This window comes from Chrysoperla carnea, chromosome 4 (genome assembly GCF_905475395.1).
Source record: "Chrysoperla carnea chromosome 4, inChrCarn1.1, whole genome shotgun sequence".
NCBI classification, from domain to species: Eukaryota; Metazoa; Arthropoda; class Insecta; order Neuroptera; family Chrysopidae; genus Chrysoperla; species Chrysoperla carnea.
In genome coordinates, this window is record NC_058340.1 from 44,303,163 (window position 1) to 44,329,655 (window position 26,493).

Below are 26,493 nucleotides of genomic sequence, written 5' to 3' on the forward strand. Positions count from 1 at the left end.
GTCTACATGTTTGTTAGTCATGGAAAAACCGATGAATCGACTTTGAAATTGAAGCAACTATGAAATTTAGAAGGGCAGCAGTTTGAATTATACTTACGGACAATAACTACTTTCAATGTAAGAAAATTGCTTATGCCGAGCGGAGAAGGTTACTGGCACGTGTTATCCTTGTATTTTATGAGTCTAATGCAATCGATTTGTGTTTAATTCAATTGATTTAGAAAAAAATATTTCAAATTCGTTAAGAATAACTTTGTGTTATAAAGTTTATAAGTAGTAGCCGTATATGGAGGTTGTGAGGATTTCACGCCAATGTTTTAATCTTTTTTAAAAAGTGATTGTACAAGAAAATACACAAAGTATTTTCTATTGAATTAAATAATAATGTTACAGAATGATAACTGATGTCAAAAACCGAAACATATTGTCGTTTTGATTGTTGACACGTAAGTAATACGTATCAATCCATTTTTCGTAAGTCATACATGACAAGATAACGCGAATTGTATTTACATTTGAATTGGGGAATTTATTGTGAAATGGATTCAATTAATGAAATCATTGCAAGTCTAGAAGAAAATCCACCAGAAGTTTTTCTAGAAGTAACAACGATTTTATTAAATATCATATCGAATATATTATCTGATCAAAATAACCTTACATTACGTTCACTGAGCTTGAACAATGACATTTTTAATAAATTGTTGGTAGCATGTGGCGCGATGGAATGTCTATTTCAAATTGGTTTTATAGAGGTAAGTAAATAAATAATAAACACAAATCATTTTTTAGATTTACTTATAATTCGATTGAAATTTTAGGATGGTGATAAATTACGTTTACCAAACGAACAATCTTTAGATCCTATGCGACAAATGCATAAACAAATTATAGAAAAACGAAAATTATATTTAAGAAGAAATTTACAAACAGTTCCGAAAAAAGAAGTTAAAAGCGCCACTGTACAACAATTGGTAAGTGCAATTAAATTTAAAAAAATGGGCTTGTCCAGTAGAAATAGGTGGCTGGGTAGCATGTTAGCTTTTTTGCGATCGCAGTCGTACACATTGCAATAATTCTAGTTGTATTTGTATGAGTACCATTAAACTGGCAAATTGGACGTCAACTTGACTTCAAAATATGCACAATATATGAAAAAATATCAATACACGTTCTTTGGCGTCAACTTGACGTCAATTTGCTAGTTTTTCAACACATCGAATAAAAATAAAGGCTTTATTTTTTAAAGGAATACACGTTCAACTATTGTCTTAATAACTTTAAAATGAAGGAACAAAACAAAATTTATCTTGAACAAGTGTCATGAATGTACGTCTTTCAATTTTTATATTATACAAGTGAAAACAAACAGTTGACTGAGTTAATTATTGAAATACCATGCATAGACAGTGTTGATTACACACAAACATAACTAATTTTCCCATTTAATGCATACTATACAATGCCTAATTTGCGCTCCCACGGGTAAACAGTGATGTTTACGAAAAAATGTATCAAACAAAAGCTGCTTTGTTTTTTATAAGGAACATTTTTTACATTAAAACTTTTGGTCTATTTCTAACGGTTTACAAAATGAAGACCAAATTGACCTATGTTGCTCATTTACGAACTCGACCTCACCTTTTACGCCCCGAGTACGCTGTAATAATTTCAGCTTGATATCTTTTTTCTTTTTTGAGTTATCGGGTTGACAGACGGACGGACGGACGGATGGACGGGCGGACGGACAACCGAAAATGGACTAATAAGATGATTTTATGAACACCTATACCAAAATTTTGTACGTAGCATCAATATTTTTAAGCGTTACAAACTTGGGACTAAACTTAGTATACCTTGCATATTACATATATGCATGGTATAAAAATGGTTGGTTTCTAATGCTTCGAGATTCCAGTTTGAAAATTTCCTGTGATAAGTACTAGTCCCAACTTTAACACAATATACATCATTTTGATCACTTTTATTACCAAATACCGACAATAAAACTAATTATTCAGAAAACTGGAACTTTCTGATTAAGCCTATTTGCTTTTTATTGCCGCACATAAATAAAGCGATTGCATTTTTATCTGATAGACAGAATTATTGGTATGTGCATGATTGTTTGCAGTATCATAAAAGCGATCGCTTTGCAAACAGCTTTTTCTGTTGGACAAGATCATTGATTGTATTTTAAATATAAGATTTTTGTATTTTAAATATTCTGGATCCAACTATTACTATTAGTATCTATTTGAATGAGAATTACGATATGTGATATGCAAGCTGCGGTTATCTAAAACAGAAAGAACAAATTAATTTTAGATTACATTCTATAGTTCTAATAAACCATTAAAAAAAAATACAAGAAATTTTTATTCAATCGATAAGTGCTATAAAAATGCTTTTAAATTTTCAAATTTCGCGGGTAATTGACGAAAACGTTGAACGGATTGGACGCCATGTGCGCTATATTTTATATGATAATGGTTTATAAATTGAACTTTTTAGTTTACACAGACGTATGATGTAATAACATGAAAAAAACTGAAAATTTTTGATAATTTTCCTACTGCTTCTTGACTAAGCTTTTTCAATAATCTATTTTTAGATGTTTTCTCATATAGAGTAAAAGATCCGAAAGTTTTGAAGTAATATAGAAAATGACTGATACTAATTCCAGAATTGTAATAAATTGCTCGCTCTATATTTTTCAATAACATTATAATACCATTTTTAAAAATGACTAAAAACTCACCTTAAAAAATAATGAATAATCCATTGAGAATAATCCAAAGACCATGTTACTAAAAGATGGCAAATAAGCGTACTGAAGAGATAAAACTTTAAGCTGAAAATATAATAGAACAAGTGAAAACAAACAATTGATTTAGTTAATTGTTGAAATACCATGTATAGGCAGTGTTGATTTCTCTGTCACATTTCACATACATACATGTCACACATATATAACTGATATACCCATTTAATACAGTCATACAATTTGCGCATAATTTGCTAAAAAATGTTTCAAACAAAAGTTGTTTACTTTTTTATGAGGAATTTGCATTTAAACTTTTGTTATATCTCTGACGGTTTACAAGATGGGTCCTACAGACCCAAGACCCAAGATCCAATTGACCTATGTTGCTCATTTACGAACTTGACCTCACTAATTACGTCCTTTTTTCGTTTTTGAGTAATCGTGATGACAGACGGACAGACAGACGACAGACAGACAGACAGACAGACAACCGGAAATGGACTAATTAGGTGATTCTATGAACACCTATACCAAAATTTTTTTTATAGCATCAATATTTTTAAGCGTAACAAACTTGGGACTAAACTTAATATACTATGTATATTTCATATATACATGGTATAATAAATTGTGTTCTGCAATAAATAGTGAACCAATGAAATGGCAAATTTCAAACCAAGAAAACAAATTATTCTTATTGTTTTTAGATAGATCTTAGTATAGTTGAGAAGGGGGGTAACGTAATTGGATAAACAGTCATTTTTTAAACTAAAAAATAGTCAACTTTTTCAAAAAATTACAAGAGACTTATTTATAAAAAAAAAACTTTTGAGTCCAAAGTAAGCTTGGTGTAACGTGCTTTAACAATTGGGTTTGAAAGTTTATTGTAAGATCTATTTTAGCTAAAATAAAGCATGCAGTCATATTTTTATTTATTAAATTTAAATATTAGATACCTTTCGCGTTGTCGCAGGCGATAAGTTGAGAAAAGTTAATTTTTGAATTAGACTCGATGTTTTCTTTGCCTAAACAGTAAAAGTAAAAGGAACTATAAAGGTTTATTTTCACGCTGATGCTTGAAGCTTTGAGCGTCAAATTAGGTCACTTGGTCAGTTGCAGCTGTACTGCCATCTAGAAAAAAACCTAGCAGCTCCATAGTGCCATCATGAGTCTAAGTCTTAATAAGGTTTTTTAAAACAACGAAGTACGTCAAGTGTGTGTCGTATACGCTTAAACTAACGGTTCCGTGGTATGTATGTACTAAGCAGCAAAAAACTTAAAACTGTAGAATGATAATTTTTATTTTCATATGTACATCATCGTGTGGAATATTTTAAATAGATTTTCTCCTCAGGAGAATATTTTACGAGAAGCAAGTTCTCAAAACCTTTAATAAAGGCTGCTTAAGCTCTCAAAAGCTTTAATAAATGATTGAAACGTTAAAGGGGGATAAAATTTTAACACTTTTTAGGACTTATATGCCTTTTTTTGTTATTTTCTCGTCTATCGAATATAAAATGTACTTATCAGGTGCTTACCTCATTTTGAGCAGACATTAAACAATGTATAATTGCAAATAATAATGTAATTTCATTAATTGTTGCATGTAAATCACTGATAAAATCTGAATAATCTTCATTTGTATGAAATGGGAACAATCCAATAAATGTTTTGATATTTGCAAATGCAGTTAATGACATTACCGTAAAACAATTAATTACAAATAATAATGTGTGAAATGAAAATATACGATTTATTATACCCATCAAAAAGCATAATTCATCATGTAAACGGCATAAAAATATTATTTTATTATAATCTATTTTTATTTTGTCACCTTCATTGCTGAAATTAGTTTACAAATTAATTAATAGTGCAAATAGTCTTAAATAGTAGGATTCATAGTCCAATAGATGGTATAAAGTCAACCGTCACCCATCTGATAACCAGATGAAACATACTTTTTATGAAATTTTAATGATTGATAAATACACCTACGATAGCTTGTCTATCGAAAAGTGTCCATGGCTATTGTGTGCGGCCCTTCTCATAAAAATTTGGCTCCTTTTGTTTTTAGTGTTCGTCAATGAACACAGCGCCCCTTCTGACGGCCTTCTCGTACAAATTTGTCTTTCGACCTTCTTGCGTCCCTTAGCAGATGCCCCTAGGCACTTGCCTAGTCTACCTATAATGGTTAATCTGGTTATATGTGTATTTAATCACGATTAAAAATCCAAATTTATATGATAAGAATCAAGCTCAGATTTAAAAACTTGGTTTATAGGCATTTTAAAATATTTCGCACCAAACCCGGGGATTCAATAGCGTGCACAGAATTTTATCCAAGTAAATAATAATACGACACTCTGCATCAAAGAGTAAAATAGGTTAGTTCTGCGTGACGAAATTTTTCTCGTTCAAAAAGGGATATACCGATTGAAGTAAGAGAGTGGTCTTTTCTGTACGGCCACCAAAATCCATTTTTAACCCCCGAATCAATAAAAGGGGAGTTATAATTTTGATCGCTTTGTCTGTCTGTCTGTGGCATCGAAGTGTCTAAACGTATGAACCGATTTTGATTTTTTTCTTTCGTTTGATAGATAATTTAATGGAAAGTGTTCTTAGCTATTAAAAAAAATAGGTCATGTTCCTCAAAATCGCTTCAGTTTGGAGAAGACTCTAAGAAATAATATAATTAAATGAGGAGTGTTCTTAGATATGTTTCAAATGCGAGGTTAGGGTTCTGTACCCGAAGAATTTCATTTTTATGTTTAGATTTTGCGAAAAAAATGTAATGACGAGAATTCCATTTGGATTTCCTATTAGCGCTGCTATGTTATTTCTTTCAGTCGCTCGACCAATAGACAGACTAGAATATACAAGGGAACTATGGTTTTTTAGTGCTAAATTCTTTAAACCACCCATGTTATAGCTCACACATAAAATGATTCATTCAACTTACCCAACATATACAATACATTTATGTTGTAATTCATGATTAATTTGATGAAATTGTATTCGTGATCGATTAATTGCAAGAAAATATAATGATTTAGTACCATATGTTATATGTAATGACAATGCATTATGGAATACATTCCAGAACGGCATTATATCAATTTTATATATAATTAACATTACAATATATGTGATTAATATTTGTAATGTGAATATTCCACATAACTTGACTGAATTATTTAATTCAATCTTTTGAATATGTTGACAATTTAATTTTTGATAATTATTTTTATATGTTTCAAATCTTTGTGAATATTTAATATATGATTTATATAATATTAATGGCCATATTAATGATTGTATTGTTATTATGGTTGTAATTATATGATAAATAATGTTATTTTCATTACCTGAAATTCAAATAAACAATTGATAGAATTAATTGTTGAAATACCCAATGTAGACAGTGTTCAATGTCAGTGCTTGCATTATTTTTAATAAAATAGAAAAGTTCTTAAACATTTAAGGAAGGCCGCCATTTATTTTAGCTTACAATAAGATCTAATATAATTTGCTTGTGTTATCAAAAAAATCGAATTTTTTAACTTTTTGGCGTCATCAGAATCCAAAGAAATTTAATTTTGCTCTATCACATCCAAATTTTATCCAATTTTGATAAACCAAGTATGTAATTCTACTAAATTTGAGTCATAATTTTCAAATTTGTGATCAAAATTAACTTAGCTCTAATAGGTTCCAAGAATGTGGAACCCTGGTCCCAGAATGAAGCACAAAAGTGATAGCTAGTGAAAAATTGACATCGCAGCCGAAAAGAACGACCCAAAATTAGTGGGTTTTAAAAAAAATTCCAATAAGATATAATCAAATTTGCTTGTGTTATCAAAAAAATCGAATTTTAGAACTTTATGACGTCATCAGAATCCAAAAAATTTAATTTTGCTCTATCACATCCAAATTTTATCCAATTTTGATAAATCAAGTATGTTATCCTACTAAATTTGGGTCATACTTTTCAAATTTGTGATCAAAATTAACGTAGCTCTAATAGGTTTCAAGAAAGTGGAATGCTGGTCCCGGAAATAAGCACATAAGTGATAGATAAATAAATAAAATGACTCAAATTTAGTGAGTTCCGAAAAAAATTTCAATAAGATCGGATCAAATTTGCTTGTGTTATCAAAAAAAATTTAACTTTATGCCGTATTCAGAAATCAAAAAGTTTAATTTTGTTCTATCACCAAGTTATAATATTTATAATCTTGTAAATTAAGGTAGTACCTACACGAAAGTGATATTCCAAGAATTTCTCAAAACTCAGAATATAAAATATTTAATTCATAATACACTTGCTGTTAAAATTAGAAGATGATTTACCATGCCATACATGAGATATTAGCAATTAAAAGTGACGCAATTTGTACGTGTACATGGGAGAAGTGTATAAAAATACACAAATTTACAAATATTATATTTATTTACCAATGAATGACGTCCACCATCTCTATGAAAAACTAATATAATGTAGAATACTATATTTAGAAAATATATAAATAAAAATAAAAATTATTTACCATATAGTTTCGATAAAAAACTTAAATAAATAACTCGTTTTAGCGATAATTTTTGTGGAAAGCATATAAAAACTAATGGTAAAGGCATATATCAAAGTATGTGTGTGTATACGTATAGAAGATTTGTTAGTGAGTAACTACAGTCTTGTGAAAAGAATATATGGTATATGTATAATAGTCATAGCACAGTTAATGCGCTGAATGATAGTATTAGTCCAAAACTTTTTGACTGGACGGTCGCGGAGGAACTACCTTAATGAGCGTCTTTGTATGAGTCTTTACTAACTTTTTGTTTTACGTATAAAACATACTTTTTGATTTGCGCCTATATTTCTGTTGCGTCGGTGGCGGGAGCATCCTTTGCAACGCCCTAGTTACGGACCTGTTTAGAATGGCTCAAATTTTTCGTTTATTTTGACTTAGAAGTAGGTATTTACGTTGTGAATTTAATCCCAATTAATATAAAAAATTAAAATGGATGTTCCGACAAGACAATCCAAAGAATTTTTATTACCTTTTTGTATGTATGTCATTAATATCATAACTTGAGTGAAATCATTTAAGCAAAATGTTAATATTAAATACAGTATTATGAACAGTACATTGTAATAAATCCAAAACTTTGATGAACGTAAATATACTTGATTTGTTTGAAATTCTATTTTGAACGGTATTAAACCAAATAGGCGATTTAATTTTAAATAATATATATAATAGTTTACGCGTGAAAACATTTTTATTTTATGATAGACACACATTCAGCCTTTTGTTACTTATATATGTTTGGCATAATTTGTTTATTTATTCTAATTTTTGGTGGTTCAACCTTTGACTATTCAATTTCTATATAGAATGATATACCCAGGATATTTTAGAGAGGCTAACCTTGGAAACTTTAAAGTGTGTTTTCGAGCCTAGTAATACAAATTTAACCTTCTCATAAGAAACCCACCATATATCCCATCCACCACCAGGTATCGCATGGGCGCCAGAAGCAGGGTACAAAGGAGGTGCTCTTGTACCCCCTAGCGGGAAACATACACGTAAAAAATTTTTCCTCAGTTCTTCAAAGTCTTTTATGTCTTTTAATCAATATCTTTTAAATGGTTAGATTAGAAGAAAAAGTATAGCAGACCCTCTTTTGTAGAGCAATTTCCTACAAAAATATGTATTGAGTTTTGCTATACGTTCAATTAATGGCAGGATACTTACTAATTTTTTATATTGGACTGAGGTAAAAATGGAAAACTTTGATGAGGATGACTTTCCTATTAATATAAAGAGTTCATATTATGAGATAATTTGTTCTAGAGGCGCGTAGCAACCAATTTTTCGGATCGGAAGTAAAAACAAAGTCGATTATTTGGACCCACCCTAGTGTAAATACAGATGCATTACATTCCCTGAATACAATACTTACGACGCCCATGGACATTCGTTTGAAAGAAGGAACATGAAGCATTATTGCCACGTTTTTATTAACTCACTTTCGTGTAGGTATGTCTATTCGGGTCAAATTTTGTAAAATAAATTCCTGGTTTGTATTAGAAATATTCTAAGATTCGACTTACATTTATGACATTTTTGACAAATTTATCAATGTTGAATAATATTTAATTATTTGGAAACACAATTGAAAATTTATTTATTGTCACTCAATTATGTGTATATATTTTCGAGTACTCAGGTAAACAGTGGAGTTCAAGTAAGGCATCAAAACGATCGACATAGAATCAAAATACGTAGCTTTATGAGTAAGTATTATTGCGTTGTAAAATGGTGTAGGTATACAATACAATTTTTCCCCGAATCGATTTGAAAAAAATATTGAGAACAAAATTTGTCAATGTTTTCTTATGAATATTTTATTACGAATCGAATTGATATTAAATTTCGTATATATTATTTGTGTTACTGTTAGTAATCACCAGGTGGCGGAGTTGCAACTCCTAGTTATCCAATAACTGGGAGTTGTAACCAGTTAAATGGTTTTCAACCCAAAAATGAAACTAATTTTTATATTAACAAAATTAAAAATTGGCAGCTGGTATAAAAGAATCATAAGATAGATCAAATTTTAATTATTTTTCTTACGAATGTGCTATTGTACTGAAATAAAAGAATCTTTGATTATGGGATAGATATTTAAAAAATAAACTTGCATTTTTTTTAAGGGAATAATTTATTTTTAGACAACTAAAATGTAATCCGAATTTTAAATACTAGAAGAAAGTTTTCTATTTGAAATATTTTCCTAATATGGAAGCCTGAAAATTGTGGACAAAATTCAAAGTTCTTAAGAAATATGAATTGAAAAAACTAATGTTTGGCGAATTGAACCAATATAATGATGTAGGATGTTGAACCAGCAATTAACTGAAATAAAAAAAGTTATGATTGGGATATCCAGAAACTACTTAACATGATTTTTGGATACCTCAAACATGCGTTATGTTAAAGCAATTAAAATTTTTGTTTGACAATTTTGGCAATAATACATTCAAGTAAATTAGTTTTATCTTCAGATATTTCTTGACACTCATATTGGGCTGAATAACTTCATGCCAGTTTTTGTATCAATCAATTTGTTCTTTAGCTGGGAATCAATACTTACTTGAAGTAGTGTTGAGAATTCTAACGGGAAAACTCCAAAAATATTAAATTGAATTTTTGAATGGAAAAATTGCATGATTAATAAATTCACCTAAATACAAAAAGAAAATGATTTTAGTGATAAAATATTTTATTTATTTTAAACATTTACATAGTATTCTAAATATATGCGAAGTATTTTAGCAAGAAAATAGGTCAGAAATAATATAATTTGGTCAGATTTAAAAATACAAAAAATTTCACAGAAAAATTGAGCCTGACCACCTTCAGTGAATTATCTTTTTCACTAAGGTATGCTAATGGTAATTAGCCGAGAAAAAATGTAGCAATTTTCTAGTATAGTTTGATCATGTTTTAATGTGAATCACTTCTTATATTGAGAGAGGCGTAATTCTCGGATAACCACAAGCGAAGAAAATGATCTTTGAGTCCTTAATAAAAATTAACCAAAGTAAGCGTCTTTCCATTCAATTACATTCAAATATGGCATATTTATACATCAATAAATCTATCAAATTAATAGGGATTGAAAATAAGACTTGAAGTTAATTCGATCGTATATATTTAAAATCATCTTGTGTACATACATTGAATTGTTACTTACATGAATATGATCGGGTATTTTGTTAATTATTGTATATTTATTTAAGAGTGCTGGTGTTTCCATAGCCTAAAATATTATATTTTTATCTAAAGACAAATTAGACTGTGTTTCAAATAATAATTAAAACTACTGTGTTTTTTGAATAAAATCTTATTTTTAACTTTCCGGTATAGGAAGATATTGTAATGAATCCGATTTTCGAAAACGAAATTTTCTACAAATCTTTACGTCTCATGGTCAGGACAAGGCATGTGTGTGCGTGTGTGCGTGTGTGTGCGTGTGTGCGTGTGTGTGTGTGTGTGTGTGTGTTGTGTGAGTTGTGTGAGTGTGTGTGTTAATAAGTACGTACGTATGTACGTTCGTAGTCATTTTTTTCTTGATCGATACCGTACGAACAAAAATGTTATCGACTTCGATGAGGGGTCGATCGAAGCGTATCAACGGCAATATGGTCCGAAAAGAATTTCGTAAAATTCGGTCCGTTCGTTTCGAGTCGGTCGAGCTTTTTTTTTATAACTCTTTATTATACTGGGAAGTTATTCACATGGATCTCAAGGGTCGTACCAGACCCACCTCACAGCTTGTTCTTGTATGTATATTGTAAGGATAGTTGCTTTTTTTCGAGAGAAATCAATAAATTTGCTTTCGGTTGTACTAAATTCACACTTGTTGACATTATACTTACTTCATTTGTAATCAAAGAACATATTATAATTAAAAATGATACACGGACATATAATATAATATTCGTTTCCATATTAAGAATTGCTGATATAAAATCCTTCCAAATCCACGCTTCCTTATCAATTATTATATGATAAACTAAATTATACATATTTACTGTTGTTGTTACAAATAATACAATTATTAATATAAATATTGGTACATTAATAATCGTATTCATTAATCTACATATTTCATTTAAATCATGATGTAACCAACATAAAGTTTTAAGTTTATCCATATTATTAAATTCATTTATATTATTTATTATTAATTGTTGAAATGTTAAATTTATTAATTTATATCGTTGATATATTGTTAATAAAAATATTAATACAATTGCAATTGCTAATAAATTTATTAACGTAACAATAAAGCTTTGTATTATTAATATAATATTATCATGAAAAATAAATATTTTTAATAATAATTTTATTAAAAATATACATAATTCTAATATTATATAAATTAATAAAAAATTATTAATTTTATTAAATTGTTCTATATTAATTATAATAATATTATTATTGATTTGTTTTAATAATATATCACATTGAAGTATTTTTTTAATTATTAATTGATATGAATGAATTTTAATATTATTAATTAATAAATGACTAATTACATGTAATGTTATAAATAATTCATAAATACGATAATGATTTGATGTAAAATAATGAAATAAATTATGGTCATCTAAATCATGTGTAATTGATAATAATGTTATTAATACAATTAATATTAATATAAATATATTATAAATTTTATATTTTATTGATGGTATTATTGATATAAATTCATCGTAATTTATATTATATTTTATTTGAAATGGGAATATTCCAAAATATTTTGATGTTTTTATTATTGTCCAATTAAATTTATGTAGTAACATAACTTTTTATATTTTTCTATTTTCAAATTAATTGTTTAATAACATTGTGTTTCATTCCACTTTGAATTAAATTTAATGATTGATAAAAATTGAAGAATGTAAGTGTACATTATTGTACTGTTTGATTATAGGTAAATGAAGTATTCTATTTTTAATTGTGTTTATATCAAACATGTTATTTTTACATTTTTATTTATTGTACACTGTCATTAATAAGTATTATATTATAAAGCTTGTTTTATACCGTATTCAATATGAATAGTCTTGAAGCCTAAGCCTGCCGTATGAATCCTAACTAATATTATAAATGCAAAAGTAAATTTATCTGTAACGTTTTCATTCCTAATAGTTTCATTTAGTAGACGAATCATTTTAGATCAAAAAAGGCTAAAATGAAGAATTTTTATGTACCTCAACCTATCGGGTCAGTTTTTTTTAAATGTAGAGGAAAGTCTATATATCAAAATTTACCTAACTTCTTGCCGCTAGAAAGTTTGGCCATTGCTATGGGCCAAAAAAGCCCATTATTATAATCCATTTTTGAGGTGATTTTTGAAAATTTCAAAACCTTGAAAATATGCAACAAAATGGACCAGAAACGTACAATTCGAGATCGAGATCGTTGATCACTATTCTGAAGTCAGAATTTCGATATACCCCCCCCTCTTAGGGTAACTTACCTTGGTGGTCCACATTATAGTAATATTCTGTAAATATTCAACAAAATGGATCAAAAAAGAATACTCGGGGGTTTTTGGGATCACTGATCACAATTCCGAAATTAGAATGGGAAATTAGAAGTTGCAGTGTAAGGTCAACGAAGGGTGAAAAGCTCCTAGAAGGGTGGACTATATCCCCATTCTAATTTCGGAATCGTGATCAGTGATCCCAAAAACCCCCGAGTATTCTTTTTTGATCCATTTTGTTGAATATTTACAGAATATTGCTATAATGTGGACCACCAAGGTAAATTATCCTAAGAGCGGGGGGGGGGATTATATCGAAATTCTGATTTCGGAATTGTGACCAGAGACCCCGAAAACCCCCGAAAATACGTTTCTGGCCCATATTTTCAAAGTTTTAAAATTTTCAAAAATCACCTTATAAATGGATTCTAATGATTTACCTATATGGCCCATAGCAAAAACCAAAACTTTCTAGCGGCAAAAAGTTAGATGTAGATTTCGATATATGAACCTTCCTGGTCATTTAAAAAAAAATCTCTCTAGACGAAATTAAAACGATGCCTCTTGATTATGTTGAAATTAATTTATTCAGTAGTTTCAGGGAAAATTTCTGCACAAATACATACAACTTCTTATTAAAAACGTGATTAAATAACGACTTCTATATTAGTTATGACGCTTCAATGGATTTTAGTGCCCATTCCCCTACATTTTATATTATTTTTGCCTGTTGTTAATATAGCTTTATTATCATTATAAAAAAAAACATAAGATTTTCGTGTTAGATTTACTGGTACTACTAAACTTAAACATTTTTATTATTTTAAATTTTCAATAAAGATAGAAGTTATTGTTAATTTTCAATTTACATGCACACTATGCACAAAATGTAATAAAAACACATGAAATGCATTAACACCAAAAAATTGTATTAAATATTTCTCACGAAAGAAACTATCAGCTGATGGAAACCACAAAAATCAAGTCACTAAAAAAGAGAGCTAGGGAGAGGTTGGCAAAATTTAAAACTCCGAGATTAATATGTATGTATTTATCATATAAAAAGACTGGGAAAAATATATACTCATCAAAAGTATTGAAGAAAAATTATTATTAAAACACAAAATTTTCAGTTCGAAAAATCTTCGAAAAGGGAACGTCAATAGTTCATTTGAAAACTTGTACTTTCTAGTTTTGGAATCTATTGTTCAAAATTTTTTTATCGTTCCTGTCCCTTTTTACTTAGGGTTAAAAGTGAAAGAAATGTTTTCCCTAAATTTTATACGAAGTTTAAAAGCATAAAAGCGTACAAAAATTTTAAAAATTATTTTGCAACTAATTTGCTAAGACCACTCAAAGGTTTGTTTATTTTTCTTGAAAAATGAGCTATAAAAAGTTCCCGTATGAGCTTTTTGGACCAAGCAAAATTGTCTTGATTTAAAAAAATCCTCTATCTTCTGAAATAATCATCGCACTGAAATTTGACTCATATCATTCGAAAATTGAAACTTATAAGCCCTTGCAAATTCTTTTGTAAAAGGCCAAAAGTTCCTTTTTTGCACCCCTACTCTAGTTTTGTAAGAAACATTTTCTGTTAAGTTTATGGAAGAATGTTTCTTACAAAAGTTGTTTGTTATTTTATAAAGAATAACGTTCTAATATAAATTTAGCTTTATATTTTACCAGTTAAGAATATGAACTATTTCGAAATCACCCTGCGTTATGTTAACATTCTGCGTTTAGACCATTTCTATTTTCAGTATTTAATAGAGCAGACTGTATTCTTTTTTTTTCTGTTGAAATCTACCACTCAAATAATTCTAACACACAGATTTATTTCCTACATCCTGTATTTATGTTTCTATAATTCAAAATTCATTATAAATTTTTTAATATATTTTATTATCAAAATAATAATCTTCAGTTCATAAATCAAATACTTAAACACGTATACGACATTTACGTGATATGACATTTATATTTTTTAATTAATGATAAAATACTTTTTTTTAGAATTAAAGGTATGCCCTAATGCGTAAATATTGATCTTCTGCATGATCGATTTTTACCAAATAACAAATCATGCGTTGGAAATTTCATCCAGCCACGGGATGTATTGTAAAATAATTTAACATTAATCCTTTCTCAGTTGAAATAAGTCGAAATTGAAGTATTCATTCATAAAATAATTTAGCATTAAACCTTTCTCAGTTGAAATAAGTTGAAATTGAAGCATTTATTCATTTTTGCCCTTATATCTGCTGTCGAATACAAAATTAAAAAAAGTAAATTTTTCGATATTTTATATCATGAAGGTTATCTTCATGTTTTATATCCAATAATAGATGAATCTGTGAAATTTTTATTTGACCAACAAGTCCTTGACAGATGACATATGACAGATCGCACAGAAAGAAATGTTAGGTTAGCATTTGATTCTGCGTCTGCTTAACTTTGCATTGATTTTTTTGATCTATTTGCTAAATCAACTTGAATTAAAATTATTAAGTATGTGGTAACAGTTCCTATAATCTAAAACAACAAAAATCAGAATTATAATTACCAATTTTTAAGTGACGTAAGAAAATAAAGATATTATAACCTTAATCCGGAATACACGAAAGCAGTATGCAAAGCAGCAAGACAGTAAATCTTGCTCCATTGAAAACTGAAATGCTTTTCTTTACTAGCCAGCAAGCTAGTTTAGAAGAAACGAAGCCAGCGTGAAAAGCCAACGTAGTCAATGAAGGTATTTAAAACTAACTCTTTTGATAATGAACCGACTTTGATGTTCAATAATACCTTCCCCACTCCCTTTTTCGGGAATTCGCAAAATAATAAATGAGAATGAAAATAGCTTGTTATAGTCACAAGCATAGATCTGGTTGCTTTTTTAATTTTCATGTAGTCGTATAGAAGTCGTAATTCGACTACCTAGTAGTTGTGATTAGCTGGTGTTCTATAATCCTTCATTTTACAACGCTCTAGCTTTGTCCTAAGTAAGAAAAGTACGAATAGGAATACTAGCTTACTAATCTAGCTCAAAAACTGTCCTTGTGTATTCCGACCCTTAAAATTAAATTTTTACTTACTGTATGCAACAATGGCAAATCAATGATAAAAAATTCACAAGATGTGAATTTTAAATTCCACAATAGAATTTGATGTGAAAAATATCGAAGCTAAAAAATAGTTATTCGTTAAAAATTTCTATTTATAAGAGGTTTTTTTTAAAAACAAATTATGCATTTTGAGTTAGAGTCCATTAATAATTCCAATTATTTTTTGTCTCGCTCGATCATATTTAATTTTGTTTCTCAAAAAACAAATTGATATTACTTACCTCATGTAAAACTTTTGAATTTTTAACTGGCATTAATCTGTGAATTTGTATACCAGTATTATTTGCCTACAAATGAAATTTTTTCATACTTTGTAAATGTAGCAATAGAGCGGGAGCCTTAAGTTGTAAATTAAATTATTTTTTAAATGAAGATTATAGCCTTTTAACGTAGCAAACACGTGAATATGATTTATTCGTTATTTCTTGAAGTAAATTTGACTATAATTCAAGGAATTAATTCATTACAACTGGATATATGAAGTGCTTGTGTTAAAGATAATAACTCTCAGATTGATTAGGTTAGGTAGGAGGAAATATCCGGGTGAGACACACCTAGACCATAGAGCCTATTGTGATACCTGGAAATACTTATGGAAATACTAGTGGTACCATTAAGGTACCACTATTCCTTGAACCAACCGAAACTGTTAAAGACCAGCAGAAGAGATTCAACTTCAACATACTTTAATTAAGAATGAAAGTCTAAGAATGGCTGGTCCAAGTTTGCTATTCTTTTCTTAACCAGAGCTGAAAGATGGATGCTTTCAGCATTTAATGACTTTAAATCGAGTGATTAACTTCGAATTAAAACACATAACATTGACGTACCTCGTTCATGGTGATATTTGCCATAAAACATAATAATATCAAACGTATCGAATAGAATGCACCCCATAGAGCTGCCGCAGTGACGTCATGATCCGTTTCTTTAAAAAAGTTGGTATATATGTAACCACGTATACAGAAATATAAATAACATGTAATTGTTATAAATGATTCAGAAAAGCAACATAATAATTGTATTGAATAAATTCTATTTATTTGTTGTGATATTTCACATAATTTATTATGCATTAAACGGATTACTTTTAAATCTACAACAAAAACATTTTTTTTTATTCAAACACTTTGTTTTCAGTAAATTAAAGTGGCTGAGGCTCTATGGAAATTTATTTTTGTCATCAAAACATTGCCTTGAGTTCCAATCTAAGGTCATCATTGGATTTCCCGTAAACAAATACATCTGATATGGTATTTTTCACTTTTCCCCCGCTGACTCTACGAGATCACCAGGAGTTTCTATACTTTTGGGATACCATGTATAGTAAAGGATCGTTGATTAATTAATTACCTTCAGCCACATTTAAAGTATCTGGATCAGAAAACTCAGATGTCGAAACAACTTGAATTACTTTAACTTGATTTTTAGAAAGATTATACTTATTAGTATCATTATTCTTTAATTTGACAATTAAACAATTAAGATAACGAAATCGATCAAATATAACACACAATATTGTAGTTAATTGACATAGATTTAATGTTGTCACTAATAACGGTATTATGCACATAAATACACAACTTTCTGAATATGTACCTAAAATGAAAGATAAATGTTAATCTTGGTTCATTTTTAGTCCACTCGCAAGCAGGAGTTCTGTGGACACTTAAATGGTTTAGACGATAAATAGATCATTTATAGCACCATGCTTTTTAATCCGTTGAATCGATTTTCGATGATTTCAGACTCGTAGCCATCAAAATTGATTATACGAATAAAACCCCTACTAGGGACTGGAGTATTATCTAAAAATATTACTTTTTACGTAATGCTTTATATTTCTATTAAATTAATTTTTGTGGGTAAAAAATTAGCACTTACCATCCTCCCGATCTTATACCTCCCTAAATTACAATTCTATAATATTGCTTGTGTAAAAATACATACCAATACTTAGTAAATATAATGAACAATCAGCATATTCTAAAGATAATGTTATTGTACATAATATTAATACATAAACGGCAACACTATATATGTTAAATACATTCTTTGAAATAGCTTGTTGTAATTTTATTCCATAATTATCGTTTAATTGATTATCAATGATATTAATATTTGTTAAACATTGTATTAATCGTTTACGATTATAAATATTTATAGATATTAATAATGTCATGTTAAATATATGTGCGTATGTATTAAAATAATCTATGATATTTATGACACCAGCACCACCATCTAATACAGAAAAATATATTAAAAAAATAAATTAAGAAATAAAAAACACGACCGCATTAAATAAATCTGAAATGACTGGAATTGTTTTTTTCTTTTCAGCTTTTATTTAACGCAGTCGGGTTTTTTGATTTTTAAAATATTTTTGTTTTACACTTTCTCGTTAGGATTTTCAAATGCCTATTCAAAGATTCCCCACTTAAAATAGTTCGTCGACTTTCAGGTTCAGCTTATGTATTTTATTTGGCCCTTTGTAGCATTCTAGATACCAAACGCATAGGTCAATTTGAATGATTTACGTCAATTGATTTGTCTATGTTATATCTATTTAATGATATCTCACTTAACATAATTCGTCAGCTTTCATTTTTTCTTTTTCACAATATGTCGTCTGACTGTGCTCATATTGAATTTTCATTACTGCTATGCCTTTAGTGAAACTCTCAAGGTTGCAAATCGATTGACATAAGAATCCTCAAAATCGGCTCACGCTTTTCTTCTCTTAATTGCCGCAAAGGAACAGTTATAGACTGATTTATACTCAAACATACATACATAAACACACATAACCACTCCTTTGCGTTGCGCAGTCGAGTAAAAAGTACACGGGAATGCAAAAAAAGGTCTGCTTTTTGTCTGCAAGTCTGCTCTACGGGATATTTTTGGTAAATTGTATGTTTATTAAGGTGTTGAATCCAAAAAATATCTATTTCCTTCTATCACGTTAGAGAGACGAATACAGCTATACGCGCCTATCTTATCTGGTCTCTCTCTACTTTGATCAACCGTTTTGGCGGCGACCTTGCAACTATGTTATTATCTCTAACCTCTATGATTATAATTTATTACATGTCATCTTGCTTTGAGAGTTTATTATCTTGCTTTTGCTTAGGTAAGCAAAACTATGCTAGTTAAAGTAATAACCTCTACGTGCGTCTATGGGATTCATTCTTCGGCCATTGTTCTGTCATTTTGGAAACTACCACTCCTCTTCTAAACTAGAAAGAATCCACACGTAAAATTAAAACCAAGAGTTATCTCATATTCCAAATTTAAAACCTGAGGTAAATTGAAGATTAACCAACCTTCCTGGGAAGTTCGATTCCCAGGGACTTATCATTTGACCGAAAAATATCCTCCTGCAAATTTGTATTTCATAGGTATTAGCATAACTGACTGAAATTAAGAATTAGACATTAAAATATCTATGCAATAATGATATGTCCAAGGAAAGTTGAGCTTGAACATGGAAGTTGGGATGGTATTTGGCTAATTTTTAAAGCCCCTCAGGGTTTAGATTTGCCATTTTTAGTTTTAGAAAGGAGGGGTAAAAAAAACCTTCAAAGTACTAGTTAAGTATTAGCTGGTTAAGGGATCAAAATTACCAAGTTTAATTCGTCCTCATATTTTTCATATTACAATTTAATTTTACTAACCACTTTCAATAATATCTTTCGTTAAATTTGATGTTAAATTATATTTATCAATAATTTGTTGTTGTTTAAAACGATTATTTTTAATAATATTCATTATATAAAATATCATGAATCCAATTAAAAAACATATTGCATATAATATAAAAAAGAATGAATTTTTATATTTCTCTGATTTTGTTTTATAATAATATGATAAACCAAATATTTTACACATTATATCTAATGGTATTAATGTTCTGTTTAAATTTATATATTGTTGTTTTCGTATTGATTTACGTTCAATATGAATTTTATTTGGATAAATCATTTTTATTTACTATTTGCATATAGTATTATTTAAATTGTTTATTAATCAATTGTTCATGTTTTATAAAACAAACTAAATATGAATTGATTGATATTTATTACGTGGTTAAATAAATGTAGGTAATCACATAATCTGTCATGGTAGTTAATAGTTATTTATTGATATTTGAAAATAATTAATTTTTGTCATGTTTTATGATATTCTAAAAGTTAATTTATATGAATCATTTTAGAAGTCAAACGAAATTTAATATTCTACGAAAATTCCGATTCTGATTCGATGAATGTTTATATTGTTATTACGATCATTTTTATTAACTCACTTTCAAATCTGTTTGTTCGTTGCATATATTAGTTTAGATAATTCGGCTAAGATAGATAAAAATTGCAAATTAGCTGTAAATTCAATTAATCGAGGCAATAAAACCCAATAAACAGTCTAACTAAGGAATCGACTCCTTGTTAGTAGATTTTTATGGGACCCGTTGGAAAAAGTTTGCCAGAGTATACCTAACAAAGTAAAATTCATGGAAGCTTGGGCTTTTTCGATTCACCCCCATAGGGTGGGACAGAAATGCCCCACTTCCGGACACCACATTCTCTTCATTTTAATTATTAATATTTTGTCAATAATGTTCACATATTTTATCTTACCTTACAGTTTTTGATATATCAGCGTTTGAACAAAAAGCGCGTCTTTAAGCCTTAATTTCAACTATAAATAAAAAATATACTATTATATATTATATTTTTATATAATATATAATAGTATATTAGTATATATTATTATATTTTTTTAAACGCTTGTTTATCGAAAATGGTAAGGAAAGATAAAAATCGAAAAAGCTCAAATTCACATGAATATAACTTTATTAGGTACACTCAGGCAAACATTTTCCACCGGCTCCCATAAAACCTACTGACGAGGAATCGATTTCTCGATTAAATGCTTCATTTCCTACAGTAAATGATAATTACAGTATTACACCACAACAACAAAAAGAAGCGTTATAAAACTTAATTGCGTTTTCTTTCCCATCGCTTCCACCATATGTTGATATACATACGTTTTTTAGTTTTTCATGAAATAACTAAAATGTACTCTTTGAAATACAAGCTTTTTTCTAACAAGTCATCTAAATATGCCTTTATTACAATCGATAACTATGTAATCCATTATTTTACCAATAAAGTCAATATTTAAATTACCTTTACTTTAATTATATGCATACAAACCACTAATTAATATGTCAAATTATAATTAATATGCTTTGTGGAAATGAAATACCCAATATTTATATTTAAAAAAGTTTTCGTAAAAAATCTAGTTTGACTTATCTTCTCTAATATGTTTACACTGTAAAATCAAATTCCTGAATTGAAGTAAACTCGTTTACGTGGCTGTCGATATTCTTATAATAAGTATATATTTGTTGTGTCAACGATTCTTATACTTAATTCAAGAAAATTAGTTTTTGCTAAAAAATTTAAGTATAAGAAAGTAAATATTTTCCAGAATCAAAAAATATTTACTTGCTACTATGTTAAGAATATATTTTCTTGCAACTAATACTTTCTCTCAAAGTATAAAAACTTTGAATGCAATATCTCCACCTGTCAAGGAAAGTAATGTACAAGTCTAACAATCGATTTAGCAACCCTTGATTTTATAGAAAAATGGAAGCAAAAATTTTTTGTCTTAAACTAAATTTGTATTATTTTACCAATGATATTTACCAGTAACAATATGTACGATAAATCTCAAAGTTTTCATGATATTTGGAAAAGTTTTTTTTTCTCCTCTTTCTACCCTAAAAAAACTCTTATTAAAGACCCTAGTATTCCTATAAATAATCTCAAATTATACCTTTAGTGGTTTAAAAAGTAGCAGTCCAGACTTCAACTCGTTAGATTATAATCTGTGGCCCGATTTAGAAAGTAAAACCAGCTCAATTTGGCAACGAAATATAGATTCAATGAAGTGAATCTTTGTCCGTGCCATCTAACAACTTTCCAATGAATTATATTCTTGAATGCTGTGATCAATGATTTTCCTCCAAGGTCTTGTTGGAAGACAAATAGTAAACATTTCAAATCATGTATACTGTGATTTGTACAGCTTTTTAGTGGGTTAATAAGCAAAAACTTCTAAAACTATCAACGTGTTATCATTTGGAATTAATTTTTCCTTAGTATTAATGAAAAAGCTAAGTAATTGCATCTAGTATAACAAAGTAACGGTTATAAGCGCTGAGTAAACGCTTGCTCAGTGATTGAGTTTTCCACTGCAATGAAATATGTTATAAATAGCTACCTACAGACATGCATCTCTGTAACATGTTATATGTTGTTTTTCGGTCCAATCGAAAAGTTTTAAAAAGAAAGCTTTTCGAATTTGATGCCGGAATACTTAAGAAAAAGGTCATGCTTCAGATTCTAGTGCGTAGAAATCTGACTTAAAAATTTGTACGCTGTATTGGATCAATCGCTTTTGATTGTAAATTTTAAAATAGTAAAGCATTATTTTTTTTTTTACAGAACCCAAATAATGAACTATTGATAGACATTAAGAGGCGAATTAAATTTGCTCTAAATTATCATAATCCGTCATTACTACAAGAAGCGAAAAATGTAATTCCATTAGAGGTGTTAAAATCTAATGCAACGAAACGGGTAGAAGAATTAAAAAGTTTGGAAACAGGTATATAAACTTAAAATTTATTGTTAATTTAATCCTTATAAGATTGCAACCATGGGTATGCCCATATTCTGCGTTAGGCTAATAGGAGGCAAATCAAAAATATTTAACCTTGAAGGGCATCCAATAATTTTTTGCCCTAGAGTGGGTAGGGATAGTCAGATTTTTCCAAAATTTTCTTTTTACCATCTTAAAATACATAAAAAAGCATTTACTTGAAAAGAAAATTATCAACAGAAAGAGAAACTGTGCCAGGATAATCGATACCAACCGTTGAAGCTTTGAAAGAAAAAATTGACAATAGGTTGTTCAAATTCTGAGGACTGTGGTAAGTAACTTGGCCGGCCGCGCCCGGTTGAAAGAAGATCTTACTGGATTTAGTTTATTAACTCAATTAAATTTATTTAATTTTCTTGAATCCTTTTTCCTTGTAATTTAACAATTTAAGTTGTTAAAAATCTAATTTTATTTATTTATAATCCAGGGAATAAACAATAAATTAAGATCGAACTACGGAAAAATTCCCGGAAGCTGGACTTTTCTGTGAACCTTCTATTCGTGGTTCTAAAAAAAAAAATCGGGTAACTTATAGCGGCATTTGGATCGATGGTGATTTTGTGGATTTTGTTGGAAGCCACAAATTGAAGGTTCATGCAAAAATCCAGCTTTCCTGGAATTTTTCCGGAGTGGAATCTTTACTATTAATTAAAAAATTTTGTATTATTAGTTAAAAATAGAATCCATAATTAACTTGAAAATACAATTTATGTAATTTTCTTAAATGCTTTTTTATGTATTTAAAGATTTCTCTCGCACCCTGTTCATCAGCACTTTGGCATAGGCACATAATTACCAAGCTATAATATTCAGAAAAAAGGGCGAATATTATCTCTTTCATCAATGTCATTTTATGTTACTTGATTATAGAAAATGGTGACAATAAGACTGATGATATAAATTACAATGATTGCTTTATCTACGAATTACTTAAATGGTTTAAACAAACATTTTTCACGTGGGTAGATAAACCACCATGTAATTTTTGTCATGGTAACACACGGACACATTCACAAGATTTACGGGATGGTTTAAGAGTGGAGGTAATATTATTAAATTTTCAAAAATATAAACGACTTCAAAAAACTTAAATATTTTTAATTTAAATTTCAGATATACATTTGTGATAATTGCTTGAAAACGACAGAGTTTATTCGTTATAATGATCCTAGTATATTATTGAAAACGAGACGTGGACGATGTGGTGAATGGGCTAATGTTTTCACTTTAATATGCTGTGCACTAGGTTGGGATTCACGTGTTGTCTTTGGAAGTGATCATTGTTGGACAGAGGTGCGTATGCTATTTGCGCGAATATATTCTATGTCTAACTGTTTACAAAATGGGTCCTACGGACTCAAAACTTCGATCTACTTTGCTCATTTAAAAAACTCGACCTCACTTTTTACGTCCTGAGCTTGATATCTCTTTTCGTTATCAAGTTTAATTTTTAATAAATTAATTGTAATTTTAGATATATTTGGATACAAAGAAACGTTGGGTTCATTTAGATCCATGTGAAATGGCATACGATACACCATTAATGTACGAGGTAGGATGGAAACAAGAATTAACATACGTATTTGCCTATTCACCGAATGAAGTTCAAGATGTAACTTGGCGTTATTCGAAAAATCATAAAATAACATTATCACGTCGAAAAGAGTGTGATGAAACATTACTTGCATTAAATTTGGTAGAATTACGAGCACAGCTACAGCGCAATTTGCCTGAATCAAAAAGAAATTATTTACAAAAGCGCACTTTGGAGGAATTGATTCAAATGTTGCAGGAAAAGTATGATAACATTTTTTTTGTTATTATTTGAGACTAATTGTAACGGACGTGGTAGAGGATCCAGGTTCAAGTCCCAGCTTCTGTGTAATTTTTTCGTTTCTTTCTATTTGTTCAAATGAAAATACGTAATGTGCGTTTTCCATTGAAGTGTTCAGTCTCACTCTCATATGTTAAGTGGTGTAATGTGTTAATCTAACAAAAGTTATTAAAAGTATCATGTATGAGAGACTTTGATTTATAAAGAGCACAAAAAATACAGATAAAGAAACTCTTTGGTAGTTTTGTGTTTGTATAGGTTGATAATATAAATTTCCAAAATACTTTGTTGATATGACTTGTTTACGAGGATCAACTTGTCATTTTAATATAAAATTCTTACAATTACAGCAAAGTATCTGAAGGAGATACACAAGAAAGACAATCCGGCTCATTATTATGGAGGATACAAAGAGGTGAAGCAAGTGTAAATGCTGATTTAAACAAACAATACAAATGGAAGCCAAATAAGTTAAAAAATAATTGGTTGCATGTTCGATACAGTCCTGTTGCTAATTCTTATGAACAAGTTGATCAAGATGATCAGACAATTTTAGTAAAATTAGATGGTTGGCAAAATGGAACATTTAAAACAAAATCCCTATTTATGAAAGAAGAGCATGATTGGAAAGTAGTTTATTTAGCACGAATTGGTAGGCCATTATTTTTTCCCTAGTAAAGATAAGACGCTAAAAAAGCTTATTCGAATTTCAATTTTTTTGGCAAATATTTTGTTTGGCTTGCGACTTATCCGAGACATCACATTCTTGAGAGCAATGAAAACCACCATATGAAACTATTTTTGAACATAAAAATTAAAGTTGTACACAGTTTTTTCTGCGTTTACTGAGCCCGGACTTTTTTTTATTTTAATTTTACTTTTATTGAACTTTTTTAGAAAATAATGATGAAGGAAGTGTCACTTGGTGTTTTTCATCGGCAGATGAAAAAGTAGTTATCGACACAATTGAAGTAAAATTTTTCTATCAAACATTTGAAAATGGTGAAGTTATTTTGACATTATCGAATGGTAATAATTCTGTAATTTCACGAATTCCAAAAGGTAAAATTTCTAAATTTTTAATATTATTTTAAGAGATTTAATAACTTCACAAGTATTTAGTAATTTCGAGTAATATAATTCAAAGGGATCGTTTTAGAGAGTGAGATTTGTAAAAAAATGATAAGCCCTGTTAAAATGCTTCCCACTATCTTTGTTGTCAAAAGAAAAACATCACATAAGAGCTGCAGGTTTAGATTACTGAGCATGGTTTTTTTCGTTCTCTTTCTTTTAATAAATCTACAATTCTACAATTTAATTACGTTATTTTTTTAGATTCTACCTCGCATTTTACAAGAGAATTTTCCGATTGTCATGAAGTATATCTAACGGCAACTTTGAAAGGTGGCAAAGGTGATGTAGCATGGCAACATGCACAATTGTTTCGCCAATCTTTAGACAATAGAGAATTTTATCCATTTTGTGTTCAAATTAAATTTAAACCTACCGAATTGTTGTAGGACTTAAATTATTTTCATAAAAATATTTTTATTTTGTAAATAGTTTTTTAATTTTATTAAATAATTAAATTGATTTCGTTGGTGTTTTTAAGCTTCAAATTTTCCAAGTTAAGCCCAAGAAGGACCCTTTCCAGATTCAATAGAACAATGAATCAAAATTAGGCTACCTTTTACTTAAGATATATCGCGAACTATAGTCGCGCCAACTGTGAGTGAATACAGCGAAGTTATCAGAAATCTTAGGCGATAATAAAGGTAAAATCTTAGACTTATCAATAGTTTAACCATAAGATCTAAGTTTTTTTTCGGGTTAAGAATTAACCTGAATTAAATTGAATCAATTTTTGCTACTATATATTTATTTTGTTCATTCAAATAATAAAAGAAAATTATTACAAAAAGAAAGTTTTTAGTTTATCAAAAAAAAAAAAGATTCACACAAAA

The 26,493-nt window shown here is 28.9% G+C and overlaps 1 protein-coding gene across 1 annotated transcript; it reads left to right on the top strand.

The window, feature by feature from the left end:
• Positions 1-322: 322 nt before the first annotated feature.
• Positions 323-26,049, top strand: LOC123298734 (peptide-N(4)-(N-acetyl-beta-glucosaminyl)asparagine amidase). Its single transcript, XM_044880827.1, has 9 exons — positions 323-755; positions 822-974; positions 22,479-22,641; positions 23,566-23,738; positions 23,809-23,988; positions 24,170-24,492; positions 24,880-25,181; positions 25,427-25,591; positions 25,865-26,049. The coding sequence occupies exons 1-9, from the start codon at positions 540-542 to the stop codon at positions 26,047-26,049; spliced, it is 1,860 nt and encodes a 619-aa protein (XP_044736762.1). The 5' UTR covers positions 323-539.
• The last annotated feature ends 444 nt before the right edge of the window (positions 26,050-26,493 follow it).